We start from the raw sequence: 12,218 nt of genomic DNA on the forward strand, positions 1-12,218 counted from the left end.
CAGTAGAAATTTGATCACAGGCCGTAACTGGCCCCCGGGCCGGACTTTGGACACGCCTGTCTTAAAGGGACAGTGTGCATTAATTGAGTACATGATTTTATTATTAAACAAATAATAAACATGTATATGAGATCATTCTTCTCCTTCTAGCTATTATTTTTCTTATATTATGATTTCTTTGATGGTATGATTCTTTTTCTCCATGTTGATCAAGATGGCCCAAATCAGGCCAATCATTTAGGGCATTAAAAAAAAGCAGCTAATTAATATGCGCATAAATTACTTAGTCAAGCCGCATCACGTGACACGTGAAACAACATGACCTTTCTACCTTGACACGCAAAATAAAGGATTTAAATTATGCAAATGAGCGCAAGAATTACTTTTCATTGGTTTCTAAACCCCACCCACTGATGCTGGCAGCTTCCTATTGGTTGACCTAGTGGGGTTGTCATGGAAACGGAGAGCCCAGCACCCTAAATGAGGCTGGAAAAGGGGGCGCTAGTGACGGGAATTCCGGAACTATTTGGAGACATGGCTCTTTCGGCTCGGCTCACCAAAAAGAGCTGGCTCCCAAGACTGTTCTTCGGATTTGTTTTGCTTTAATCCAAATATGACCATTTTCTATGTAACAGTATGCACAGAACGACTTAAGGGGGATCGAGAAACAAGAAAAGAAAATCGTTAAATAATAGAGGGGGAAAAGGGAGGGAGTAAAGAAAAATAAAGTCAAAAGCTACGAAAAACGTAACGAAAGAAGAAAAAATAAAAGAGAGAAGGAAAATGGAAAAACAAAATAATTAAAAAGCAAGAAAAAAAGAATGACAGGTTAGGAAAAAGAGAAACAAAAACATGAAATATAAAACAGAAAGACAAAAAGAAGAAATAAGTGAGAAAAAAAAGCCAGAAAAATAAGTATAAAGCTAAAAAAAAGAAAGAGGGAAAAAAGAGAGAAAAAAGAAGAAAATCAAGAAGAAAAGAAGTAGACGTCCAGGGAAAAAGAAAGCAAAAGAAGAAGATAAAGGTAAGAGAGAAAAAGAAGAATAAGGCAACAACAAAAAAGCTGAAAAAAATGAATACAAAGCTATGGGGGAAAATAGCAAAAAATAGAATAAAAGAAAAAGTAAAAAATAAGTAAAAAGCTACGAAAGGGAAAAATAAAAGGTAAAAAGAGCGGGAAAAGAGAAATTAAAAAGCAAGAAAAAAGAAGTGAAAACTCAGAAAAAAGAAGAAAAGAAAGAGAAAATAAAGGAAAAAAGGAAACAAATTAGGAAGAACAGGGAGTAAAAAATCTAGGTAAGAAGAAGCAAGAGAAAAAAAATAAAAGACAAAAGGAAAAAGAGAAGGAAACAAAGAAAAAGCAAGAAAAAAAGAAGCAGAAAGCTAGGAAAAAAGAAACAAAAGCAGAAAAAAAGAAAGAAAGGAGGAAACAAGCAAGTAATTTAGGAAGAAAGGGATGTAAAAATCTAGGGGGGAAAGAAACAAAATAAGAGAAAGAAAAGAAAATAAAAAGGAAGAAAAAAGAAAGAAAAAAGAAGTAAAACGCTAAGAAAAAAAACAAGATGACATAAAAGGAAAAAAGAAAAAAGCAAGAAAAAAAATTCAAAGGCTAGAAAAAAATGATAAGATAAAAATGAAAGGAAAAGAGTAGAGGAAAAAAATCCAAAAAGAGGAAAGAAGCTACGAAAAAAGAAACAAAATACGAAAAAAAAAGAAAAATGGAAAATGAGAGAAAAAAGAAAAAAGCAAGAAAAAATGCTATGAAAAATGAAAATAAATAAATAATAGAAGTAAAAAAGAAGAAAAAAGCAGGAAAATAAGGGAGACGGTTTCCTGTCGTTTACCCGTCTCATCAAAGCAGTAGGCTGGCGGCCATCTTGGTCAGCCGGCGGCCATCTTGGTCAGCCGGCGGCCATCTTGGTCAGCCGGCAGCCATGTTGACATTGTCGTGAGGACTCCGAAGCGTGAAGGGAAAAGGAGCGCCGAATCATGCGGATGCTTGCCGACAAAAGGACAGTCACAAACTCCAATTTCCCCCGAGCCGCTTCTTTATTCAAACCGAAGCGACAACTTTTGTTTCCACGGATATAATAGAAAGCAGGGGTGGGCAAATTACAGCCCGCGGGCCACACGTGGCCCACTAGGCTTTTTTAATCTGGCCCGCCACATAAAAATGGTTCAGAGTATAATAACACTATTTTGAAAAGTCGTGTTTCCGTAGTGCTCATTCGCTTAACACACGGAATGTCCCCGGTTCGAGACCGAGTGGAAGCGTATGTTGGCCTGGAGAGGGATGGGCGCCACCAGGCTGTACTTGCCCAAGACACACCACAGGAAATGCTCCCCCTACAACCTTAGGATCCAACCAATCATCCATATATACTGTATAAAAATTAAAAAGTACTACTTAAAGGAATGTTTTGGGTGCCATTTTTCCCCATCGTCCCTGTGTGCGTCTACAACAAAAACACTAAAAGAGAAATACTACAAAAATACTACAGTAATACTACAAAAATACTACAAAATGACTACAAAACTGTATGTTGAAATTAGTGCTTAAAAACGAGGACTTCATATATAATTTCGCTTTCATTCTGAAAATAAAATACTGTAGAAAATAGTATCGCAGTAATACTATACTACAAATACTTCAGATATACTTCTAAAGAAATACTACAAATATACCAAGACAATAATACTATGATACAAAAATTCCAATACAGAACTTTAACATCGGAAATCCCCCAAAATACTACAGTAATACTACAACAATACTACATAATACTACTACAGTAATATTTCAAAAATACTAAAGAAACACCACAAAAATACAACTACAAAAATACTTCAGAAATTCTTCTGAAGAAATACTACAAATATAGCAAAACAATAATACTATGATACAAAAACACCAATACAAAAATATAACGTCAGATATCCCTCAAAATAGTACAGTAATACTACAAAAATACTACATAATACTACTAAAGTAATGTTTCAAAAATACGAAAGAAACACATAAAAATTACAATTACATAAATACAACTACAAAAATACTTCTAAAGAAATACTATAAATATACAAAGACAATAATACTATGATACAAAAATACCAATACAGAAATATAAGGTGGGAATCACCCAAAATAATACAGTAATACTACAAAAATACTACAAAATGACTACAAAACTGAATGTTGAATTTAGTGCTTAAAAACAAGGACTTAATATATTATTTTGCTTTTATTCTGAAAAGAAAAATACTGTAAAAAATTATTACAATAATACTATAATACACCAAAAATACAACTACCAAAATACTTTAGAAATACCTCTACAAATATACCAAAACAATAATACTATGATACAAAAATACCAATACAGAAATATAAGGTCAGAAAACCTCCAAAATACTACAGTAATACAACAAAAATACAACAAAATGACTACAAAACTGAATGTTGAATTTAGTGCTTAAAAAAAAGGACTTTATATATTATTTTGCATTCATTCTACAAAAAATACTGTAGAAAATAGTATTACAGTAATACTATAATACAACAAAAATACGACTAGAAAAATACTCTAGAAATACCTCTAAAGAAAAAAAAGAAAAAAGAATCCAGAAGAAAAAAAACTGGAGAAAATAGTATTAGAGTAATACTATAATACAAAAATACCACTATATAAATATTCCAACAAAAATACTACAGAAATACTAAAGAAATACCACAAAAATACAACTACAAAATTACTTCAGAAATACTTCTAAAGAAATACTACAACTATACCAAGAAAATAATACTACGATATAAAAAAAAACAATAAAGAAATATAACAACGGAAATCCCCCGAAATACGACCGGTACTTCAGAAATACTTTGGCAGAAATACTCCAAAAATACTACAGATATAATAAAAAGGTTAAGGGACAGATTTTTGAGGCGATTGTGACCTGGAAAAACAAAACATCGACAGAATTCTGGACCGATTCCACTTATTTTGCGCCATATTTTCAACTCCATTTAGCCTCTTTCGCTTGATTAGATTTTAGTTAGCTCAAATCACAAGGAAGAAGCCATAAATAGCTGCTGCTAGCTTGTAGGTTAGTAACCCGTTTCCCCCGCAGCCCATTGGTCGACACGAACAAGCTTTTATATTCAGGTCAGTGAACTCCCCGTCAAGCAGCACTGTTTTATAGGCTCTTATCTTTTGCTGCGTTACCTCATTCGGTGTCACGGAACCCACAAAAAAACGTACGAAAATGCCGAGCCGCTTTCGGAAAAAGGTCACGTCGACCCGATAGAGTACCGAAGCCCTTGCCGAGTACACAAATACTTTTATTGACCCAACGAGAAAAACGCCAAACACAGATTGAGCTTAAGCAGGGGGAGGACGTTTTCTTACTCTAAATTGCCTCCGAGTCCGTTTCAAAAATCCCAGTCCATTTCGAAGGTCCGGGCTATCTCTGGGTTTGTTGGCCATGTGATGAAGCCATGCTGTCTCGTGGGAACAGGCAAACAAACAAGGGAGTGGCGAGTAGAAAATTGCACATTTGCTGCTACATACACTCGAAAATCACCGTTTAGGTGCGGAGTGTCAGCTAGGGATTGCCGTTTCTGGAGGGAAACATAGCAGTCCCGGAATTAAAAACTCGTTGGTTGGACGGAACGTCCACCAGGTATTGAATGAGGCTATCGATTGCTGTTTCTGTAGGGACCTGGAGCAGTCCTGGAAAGAGACAACCGTCAGTTTAGACTGGGTGTGAAATGCAGGCTAGTGATTACTGCTTCTGTAAGGACCTGGAGCAGTCAGTCCTTGGTTTGGACAAAACATCCAAAAGGTGTGGAATGTTGGCTAGGAGTCGCTGTTTCTGTACATAACTCGAGCTGTCCTGGAAAGAAAAACTTTCTGGACAAAACATCCATTAGGTGTGGGATGTAAGCTATGGCTTGCCGTAGAGAACTGAATCAGTCCCAAAAATAAAAACCTGTTGATTCCAACAAAACGTCCACTAGATTTCTAGAGAAAAACACAAAAACCCATAGATCTAGACAGACGTCCACATGGTGCGGAATGCAGGCTACGACTTGCTGTTTCTGAAGAGAACTGGAGTAGTCCCTGAAAGAAAATCCTGTTGATATGGAAAAAAACTTCCTTTGGGTGTGGGATGTCAGCTAGCAGTTGCCTTTCTGTAGAGAACTGGATTAGTCCCGGAAATAGAAACCCCTTGGTTTGGACAAAACCAGTTGTGGAATGTCAGCCAGGAGTTGCCAATTCTGTAGAGGAACAGACCTGTCCCGGAAAGAAAAACCTGTCGTTTTTTAACGTCTGAAAAAACATCCATAGGTGTTGGAAAGAATGTCCATATAACAATTCATTAAAACGCTGTAGAAAAGACGGAAACAAAAAAGGTGGCACCCTTAAAAAGCACAGGTACAAGTCCTGTATGGAAGTTCTGGAGAAGCTTATGACGTGGAGGTTCAGATTTGACCCGAAACCTTCTGTGACTCCGTGTGGATGCAGTTGCAACTTTAGACAAATGGCACATTGGTCTTCATTACTTTCTCACGGCGCCAGCTGAAGGTTTATTAGCCACCCTTCGCACCGGGACTCTGGAGACGGGTATCCTGGTGCGAGGGGTTTCTTTAGCTATTGGAATCTGAGATCCGGTTGGAGATTGTGCGCCGTGCTTCACGGGGATCTTGGAGTCACGTGGCGCACTGGCGGTGGCCTTGGTCTGCTGAGTCAGCTGTTTCCCCTCCTGGCTGTGTTTGAAGGTGGCCACATGGACCTCAACACTGCTGCCTTTGTCTCTGCTGCCTGTGTTACCAAGGTCCAAATGGCGCATGTCCTCTTCCACAGGAGTAGGCGGGTCCTTGATCAAATCATCGTCAATATGTGCGCTGTCCCGCTTTCCAGCTCGGCCTCCTCCGACTACGGGTATTTTGCTAAGGGCTTTCGCTTGTGTCCGTCTTTCTTTGGGAAGGTCCACGCGGGATATGTTATGCTGTTCTTCTACTGGGGTTAGCTGTGCATCTGTGCAACTGGGGCGAGGACGCTGACCGTTGGTTGACGGCTCACTGGCGTTCCTCACCTGGTCTGTTGTTGCCCTCTCACTCTGCAAAGGTGCAAGGCAAGTGGGAGGGATTAGTTTTGTCGGAGGGATATGGACGGGAGCAGGAGGGCTTTTTGAAAATGACAAATGGGACAAGGTGGTCGACTCAGCAGTCGGAGGATCTTTAGTCATGGACATTATAGATGCGGAAACAGGAGAGTCTTTAGATACAGTCACAGGAGGGCTTTTAGATACAGTAACGAGTGATGCAGGAACGGGACGATCTTGAATCTCAGAGTCTTTAGATACGGCAACAAAAGATGCGGGAAAAGGAAGATCTTTTGTCCCCGGTACTAAAGTTGGGAGACCCGGAGAGTCTTTAGATGCAGGAACAGGACGGTCTTTAATCATAGAGTTTTTAGATACAGCACCAAAAGATGCAGTGAGAGGAACCTCTCTAGTCACAGACACAAACGTTGCAGAACCCTGATAGTCTTTAGATGAAGGAACAGGATGGCCTTTAATCACTGACACTGAATTTACAGGATCCAGAGGGTCTATGGGTACAGTCACAGGAGGGCCTTTGGATACAGTCACAAGGGAGGCAAGAACAGGACGGTCTTCAATGACGGACACTTTAGTTGCAGGATCCAGAGAGTCTTTAGATGCAGGAATAGAGCAATCTTTTATCAAAGAACCCAAAGCTTCAGGACCTAAAGTGTCTTTAGATGCAGTCACAAGGGAATCGGGAACTGGAACATCTTTAGATAAATTTGCGGGTGACAAAGTTGTTTGCAACTGTGAAATCGGACTTTGATATATAGCATGGTTTGATGGGAGTTCTTTAGAACCCACAATAGTGGTGTCTAAAGACACCGGGGATTGTTTGACCCTGGAGAAACTTGTGTTTTGGATAGGCTTAGATTGGAGGCAATGTGGCGAAACGGATGTCTCGATGGTCACCAATTGGTCGGACGGTTGTTCAGGTTTTGACATTTCAGGTGGGAGGTGGGAAATGAAAGGAGGTTGGCTTTTAGCGGGAGTAGTTTTGGAAGTTTGTAAATTGGATTGACTGAATGTAGAAGGGGAGGATAGACTTTGGCTTGCAGGTTTATGGGACCCAAGAAGAGTTGTAGCTACAGGCAGAGGTTTACTTACTGAGGCTAGAGCTGGAGAAGAAAAACAGAGTTGAGGAGAGGCTCTGTCTGATGGAGAAATTTTGGAAAAAGTCGAGTTAAAGGTTTTGTCCACAGAAACTTCGTGATTGGGAGACGCGCTCGGTTTGGTTTTCATTGTTATGAGAGGAGTGGACCTTTTAGTAGGGCTTAATGGAAGTTTCATCTTGGCAGATGAAGTGGTAAAAGGCGCTTTTATGCTAAGTCCAGTTGAAGGTAGGTCCGATGTCGGAGGAGGATCTGAACTGGGTTTAGCTGACTCGGTTGTTGGTGTGGAAGATGAAGAAACTTGTTTGGCTACTGGAGATGAGGTTGAGTGACTGCCGGCGGCTATAGGTGAGGAAGAAGTCAGAAGTGAGGTGGCAGCAGGACCAGGTGAAGAACACGCCGCTGAGATCTTCGGAGCTACCGGGCTAGGTGCGCATCTGCCCCCGCCCCACTCGGACTTCACGTCGGCCATGATATCTCCTCCTGTTATAGACTCGAATGTGAGGAGCAAAGAGATGTCGTCCAGCAGGGAACCCAGGTTACTCTCTGAGGGTGCCGCCGGTGTGGGTGAGCCCGCCCCATCTTGGTCAGAATCCTCACATGCCAGGGGGGCCACGGGGCTGGATTTCTCGGGGCTCTCCAGTGAACGAGGATGGGACTTTGGGGTCAGGCCGATGTCCTCTTTGATGATCTCAACACTGTTAGATCGCGAGGACATGAGCAGAGGGCTGGGTGGCGCGTCCACCTTGTCCTCCTTGTCTTTTGGGCGCAATTTCACGCTGCCGAAGAGAGCCTTCAAACCCTGCCGTTGTCGCGGCACCGCCTGGCACACCGTGTGGACTTTCCGGTCCCCGCCTCCTTTGCGAGCCCCTCTCAGCCGTGAAAAAAAACTCAGGGATTTGGCGGAGCCTGTCGAAGAGATGGAGTTGCGAGCGGCGGCAAGCGCTCCGTCCCCGCCCGTGGGTTCTTCGTCATCGTGCTCAACGTCTCCTTGGCTCACCTCGAGCGCAGAATCGAGGGGGTCATTTTCAGGGAGGCTGTCCACGGTTTGGCTCCTTGTGACGGGGGCTTTGTTGTTTTTCAAAGAAAAGATGTTGCCCGGCTTACGTTTGCCAAACAGCTTGAACCCCTTTCGCATTTTCCCACTGGCTTGGGATTCACAAGGCAGCGAGTCCCCGTTCTCCATTTGGACGTCCATCTTTGGTCTGCCTCGGCCCCCTGACGCTGGTTACTGGTCGCTGGTCTTTAGACTCAACCGAACATTTAGATCTCCTTTTTTTGTTGGCGTCTCTGAAGAAGGTGTCGGCATACGTGTTTACTCGGTCCTCGTCTGTCTGTTTGTGTCTCTCCGATGCGTTTCTCCTCTGTTTCTCCCTCGAATGCCCCTCCCCTTCGGCTGGCTGCTCTCCCCGGTTACCATGGCAACTGAGGGGGTAAGCAGCTTCAGCGAGTCGGAGCCATGGGATGCTGTCATCTTATTTTTTTTCTACTTCTTCATAAGCTAGGAGTGCGCGATACAGGGATTTCTGGTGTTGATCCGATCCAAATAAACACAGGGTATCGATCAATACAGATCTGATACTTTTTGCTTGTAAATATCATGATCAGTGGATAATTGCTTGCCTGACCCCTTGAGCTAGTTCATAACTATGATAAAACATCCTCAAATGTGTCTGTTATGTATTAAATAACTACAAAGCAAACTTTAAGAGTATAATAAAATATATAAATATTTACATTACAATTGTCTCAGAACAAGTCACGAGAGTCAAACCCAAAAAATGTGACAAAAGTACAAATACTTTCATTGCAAAATATTTGGAAAATAAAGTTAAATTGCAAATGGTCTAAACCAGGGGTGTCAAACTCATTTTAACTCGGGGGCCACACGATAGAACAAACATTCTGTCGGGGGCCGGACTAGTTGATTTAAGAGAAAGAAAAAGAAATAAGAGAAAGAAGGAGGGAAAAGAGGAGAGGGCGGTAAAAAGAAAGAAAAAGAGGGAGAGAGCGTGAGAAACAAAAGAGATAAAAAGTCGTGAGAGAGGGGGAAAAGAAAGGGAGAGGAGTAAAGAAATCCAAAGAGAAATAGAAAGACAGAAGGAGAGAAAAGAGAAAAGAAAGGGCGAAGGGTAGGAAGAGAGAAAGAGCAAAGAGAGAAAAGGAAAAAAGCAAAAGAAGTTAAAAAGACACACAGAGAGAAAGAGACAAAGAGCAACAAAGGAAGAGAAAAAGAGACACAGAGAGTGAAAGAGACACAGACAGAGTGGGAGAAAGGGGGTGGAAAGAAATAGAAAGAGAGAGAGAGAGAGAGAGAGAGAGAGAGAGAGAAATAAACACAAGTACAGTGTCTTTGTTCGAGGCGCCTGGCTTTGGCAACATCAAGTTGACATATTTCAACCTGCAGCTTGTTTTTCTCTTGCGCTTCTCTGAGTGTTGTCTCGCGGGCCGGATTCAATCCCTTAGCGGGCCTGATGTGGCCCGCGGGCCGCCTGTTTGACACCTGTGGTCTAAACAATTGGATGCAAGAACCTTTAACAGTATAAAGAAATAAAATACTTCTGTGACAACAACTGTTTCAGAACAAAAGTCAATAAATAAAAATACTAATAATAAAAATACGAATATTGCTTAATTGGCCGGTCCAAATTGTCCTTAGGTGTGAATGAGCGAATGAGTTGTCTGTCCCCGTGTGCCCTGCGATTGGCTGGCAACCAGTTCAGGGTGTCCCCTGCCCACTGCCCGAAGATGGCTGGGATGGGCTCCAGCCCCCCCGCGACCCTAATGAGGATAAGCGGTACGGCTAATGAGATGAGATGAGATGAGATGTTGACAAGACAACTAGAATACCGTAATTTCTGGACTGTAAGGCACACCCCAAAATCCCAATTCAGAGTGTGCGCTTATAGAGCTGGAATTACGGTAAATACAGTACACTCAAAAATGCATAATTACAATGAAATACTTCAACAAATGGTAACCATTTATGAATGAATCAATTCAGTTGTGAAAACAGATTCCCTTATTTTCGTTTTTTAAAATACCTTTTTGATATTCGGTTTTAATCTCATACACTTTATAATCCAATGGACATAGTCTACAAAAATATTTCACAATGGGTTATTTTTAAAGGTGTGTCTTATAATCAGGTACGCCTTATAGTTAGTAATATACAGTATTTTTACTTGGACAATATTTTGAAAATAAAACCTACAGTGTTAATAGACAGTGACCACAACTGGATCATATTTGAAAGTTCAATATACGGATAATCTTAAAACCCATTCGAAACATCATTGTCATGATAGGCAGTATCGGTCTCAAGACGACATATCAATCCGATCCGCGTACTTGTTCAGTATCGATAATATCGATATTTGGATCGATCCGCCGACCCTTACCATACACCGACCGACAGCAACGTGATGGCGACACGTGTCGTCCTTCGCGCATCAGCTGATGGAGAGTTGAGTTCGAGATCCGTTACACTGGCCCCATTGTGTGACCATAACATTAAACACAGTAGATCAGATGAAATCCTCACTTTTGACTTCCCTATTTAAAGAAGGCAGTGGTGGGCCATCAGAACCCGCAAGGCCTTCTCTGCTGGGCTAGAAAAGGTCTGAATCATGTGATGTGAATTACATTTTGTCCATCAATGGTTGGTTGGTTGGATTCCTTAACCACTAGGGTTGTAGAAGCACCATTTTCTGTGATATGTCACACATCCCTCTCCAGGCCAACATATGTTTCCTTATGGTCTCTTATTAAATAATTCCAAATTGCCTGTAAGCTTCATTTCGTTGCCTCTCCCTGGTTGTGCCGCTTCCAGATGCGTGCTTTCATATTTAAGCATTCAAACGATCACATTACAGCTATTACTTGTTGCTAGGATCAGAAATATACCCAGGGGCCTTCACAAAAAATACTGAAGGCCGTGTACTGTAACATCAGTGTTTGAGAATGCTGTTGGTTTAGCCAATCAGATCATGAGTTGGTGGAAACTAGAGAGGTATAAGGAAACCTCAGTCGATTCACGAGGCAATGATTGCCTAGAAGGAGGTAATCCCCCAAAGCAATTGCGCCATTAAACTTGAAGAGAACGAGCTGCGCAACGAAATATATTGTTTTGTTGATTAAATAGAGATTTTGTGAACCCATAATGGTTGAAGGAGGAGGAAAAAAGCTTAAAATTGTTAAGAATAGAATCGAATAGAATAGAATATACCTTTATTGTCATTGTTACAACATGGGATATATTGTGACAACGAAATTGGACGTGGCACTCCAGGTCCACATTTTACAGTGAGGATATAAGGAAAACAAAGAGATAAAGGAACAAAGAAGATGTTTGTACTGTCCTTGTTGTATAGGTTTTGTTTTCCTCCGGAGGGTGGGTGTATGAGGTGGTGAGGGACAGACAGAGATGGGCGGATCCAACTAGATGTTGATCTTACTGTACACACGGTCCAATGTTTTTTTCCCTAATTGCTCAGTCCACGTATTGAATGGATTTGGAAAGGATGGACAACTGTGAAATCTTTCGCAAGCAGGAAATGGTTTTGTCCGCCACTTTCAGCCTTGGGGTAAGATCTTAAGCCTGAGCCGGACATGAGCCTGACCCAAAATTCAGGTCGGGCCTAAAATGTCAATCACTGCGTTCGGGTCTGGCCGGGCTTCTCTCTCGGTGCCTTTTTTTTATTATGATCCACCCGTCATTGTTCTTCTTTGTGTTGTTTAACTAAGATTTTGTTGCAAATGACAGGATTTATGAGTTTTGCATCCCTGCCCCCAGGGACCATCCACCCCTCCCCCCTCTTGCACAAACGTTGCTTGAACAACCAGATGCGTGGCCAGGGGGTAGCCTAAATCACCTCTCCTCCACCAGAGTCCTCATCTAATTTAACTTCCAAGATCCGGGTCGTCCGTGAAAAACACATCACTAGTTCAGACTTAGTTACTTAGTAAGTTAAACTTAGTAAGTCAAAGGCCTAGGTG

The 12,218-nt window shown here is 41.5% G+C and overlaps 1 protein-coding gene across 1 annotated transcript; it reads right to left on the bottom strand.

The window, feature by feature from the left end:
* Positions 1–4,326: 4,326 nt before the first annotated feature.
* LOC148349349 (uncharacterized) lies at positions 4,327–8,597 on the bottom strand. The gene has a single exon (XM_088321453.1). It carries the CDS (start codon positions 8,416–8,418, stop codon positions 5,560–5,562), a length of 2,859 nt encoding a protein of 952 aa, XP_088177579.1. The 5' UTR covers positions 8,419–8,597; the 3' UTR covers positions 4,327–5,559.
* Between the last annotated feature and the right edge of the window lie 3,621 nt (positions 8,598–12,218).

This window comes from Urocampus carinirostris, chromosome 17 (genome assembly GCF_059441175.1).
Source record: "Urocampus carinirostris isolate Australia breed hairy pipefish chromosome 17, RoL_Ucar_1.0, whole genome shotgun sequence".
In the NCBI taxonomy this organism is placed as follows: domain Eukaryota; kingdom Metazoa; phylum Chordata; class Actinopteri; order Syngnathiformes; family Syngnathidae; genus Urocampus; species Urocampus carinirostris.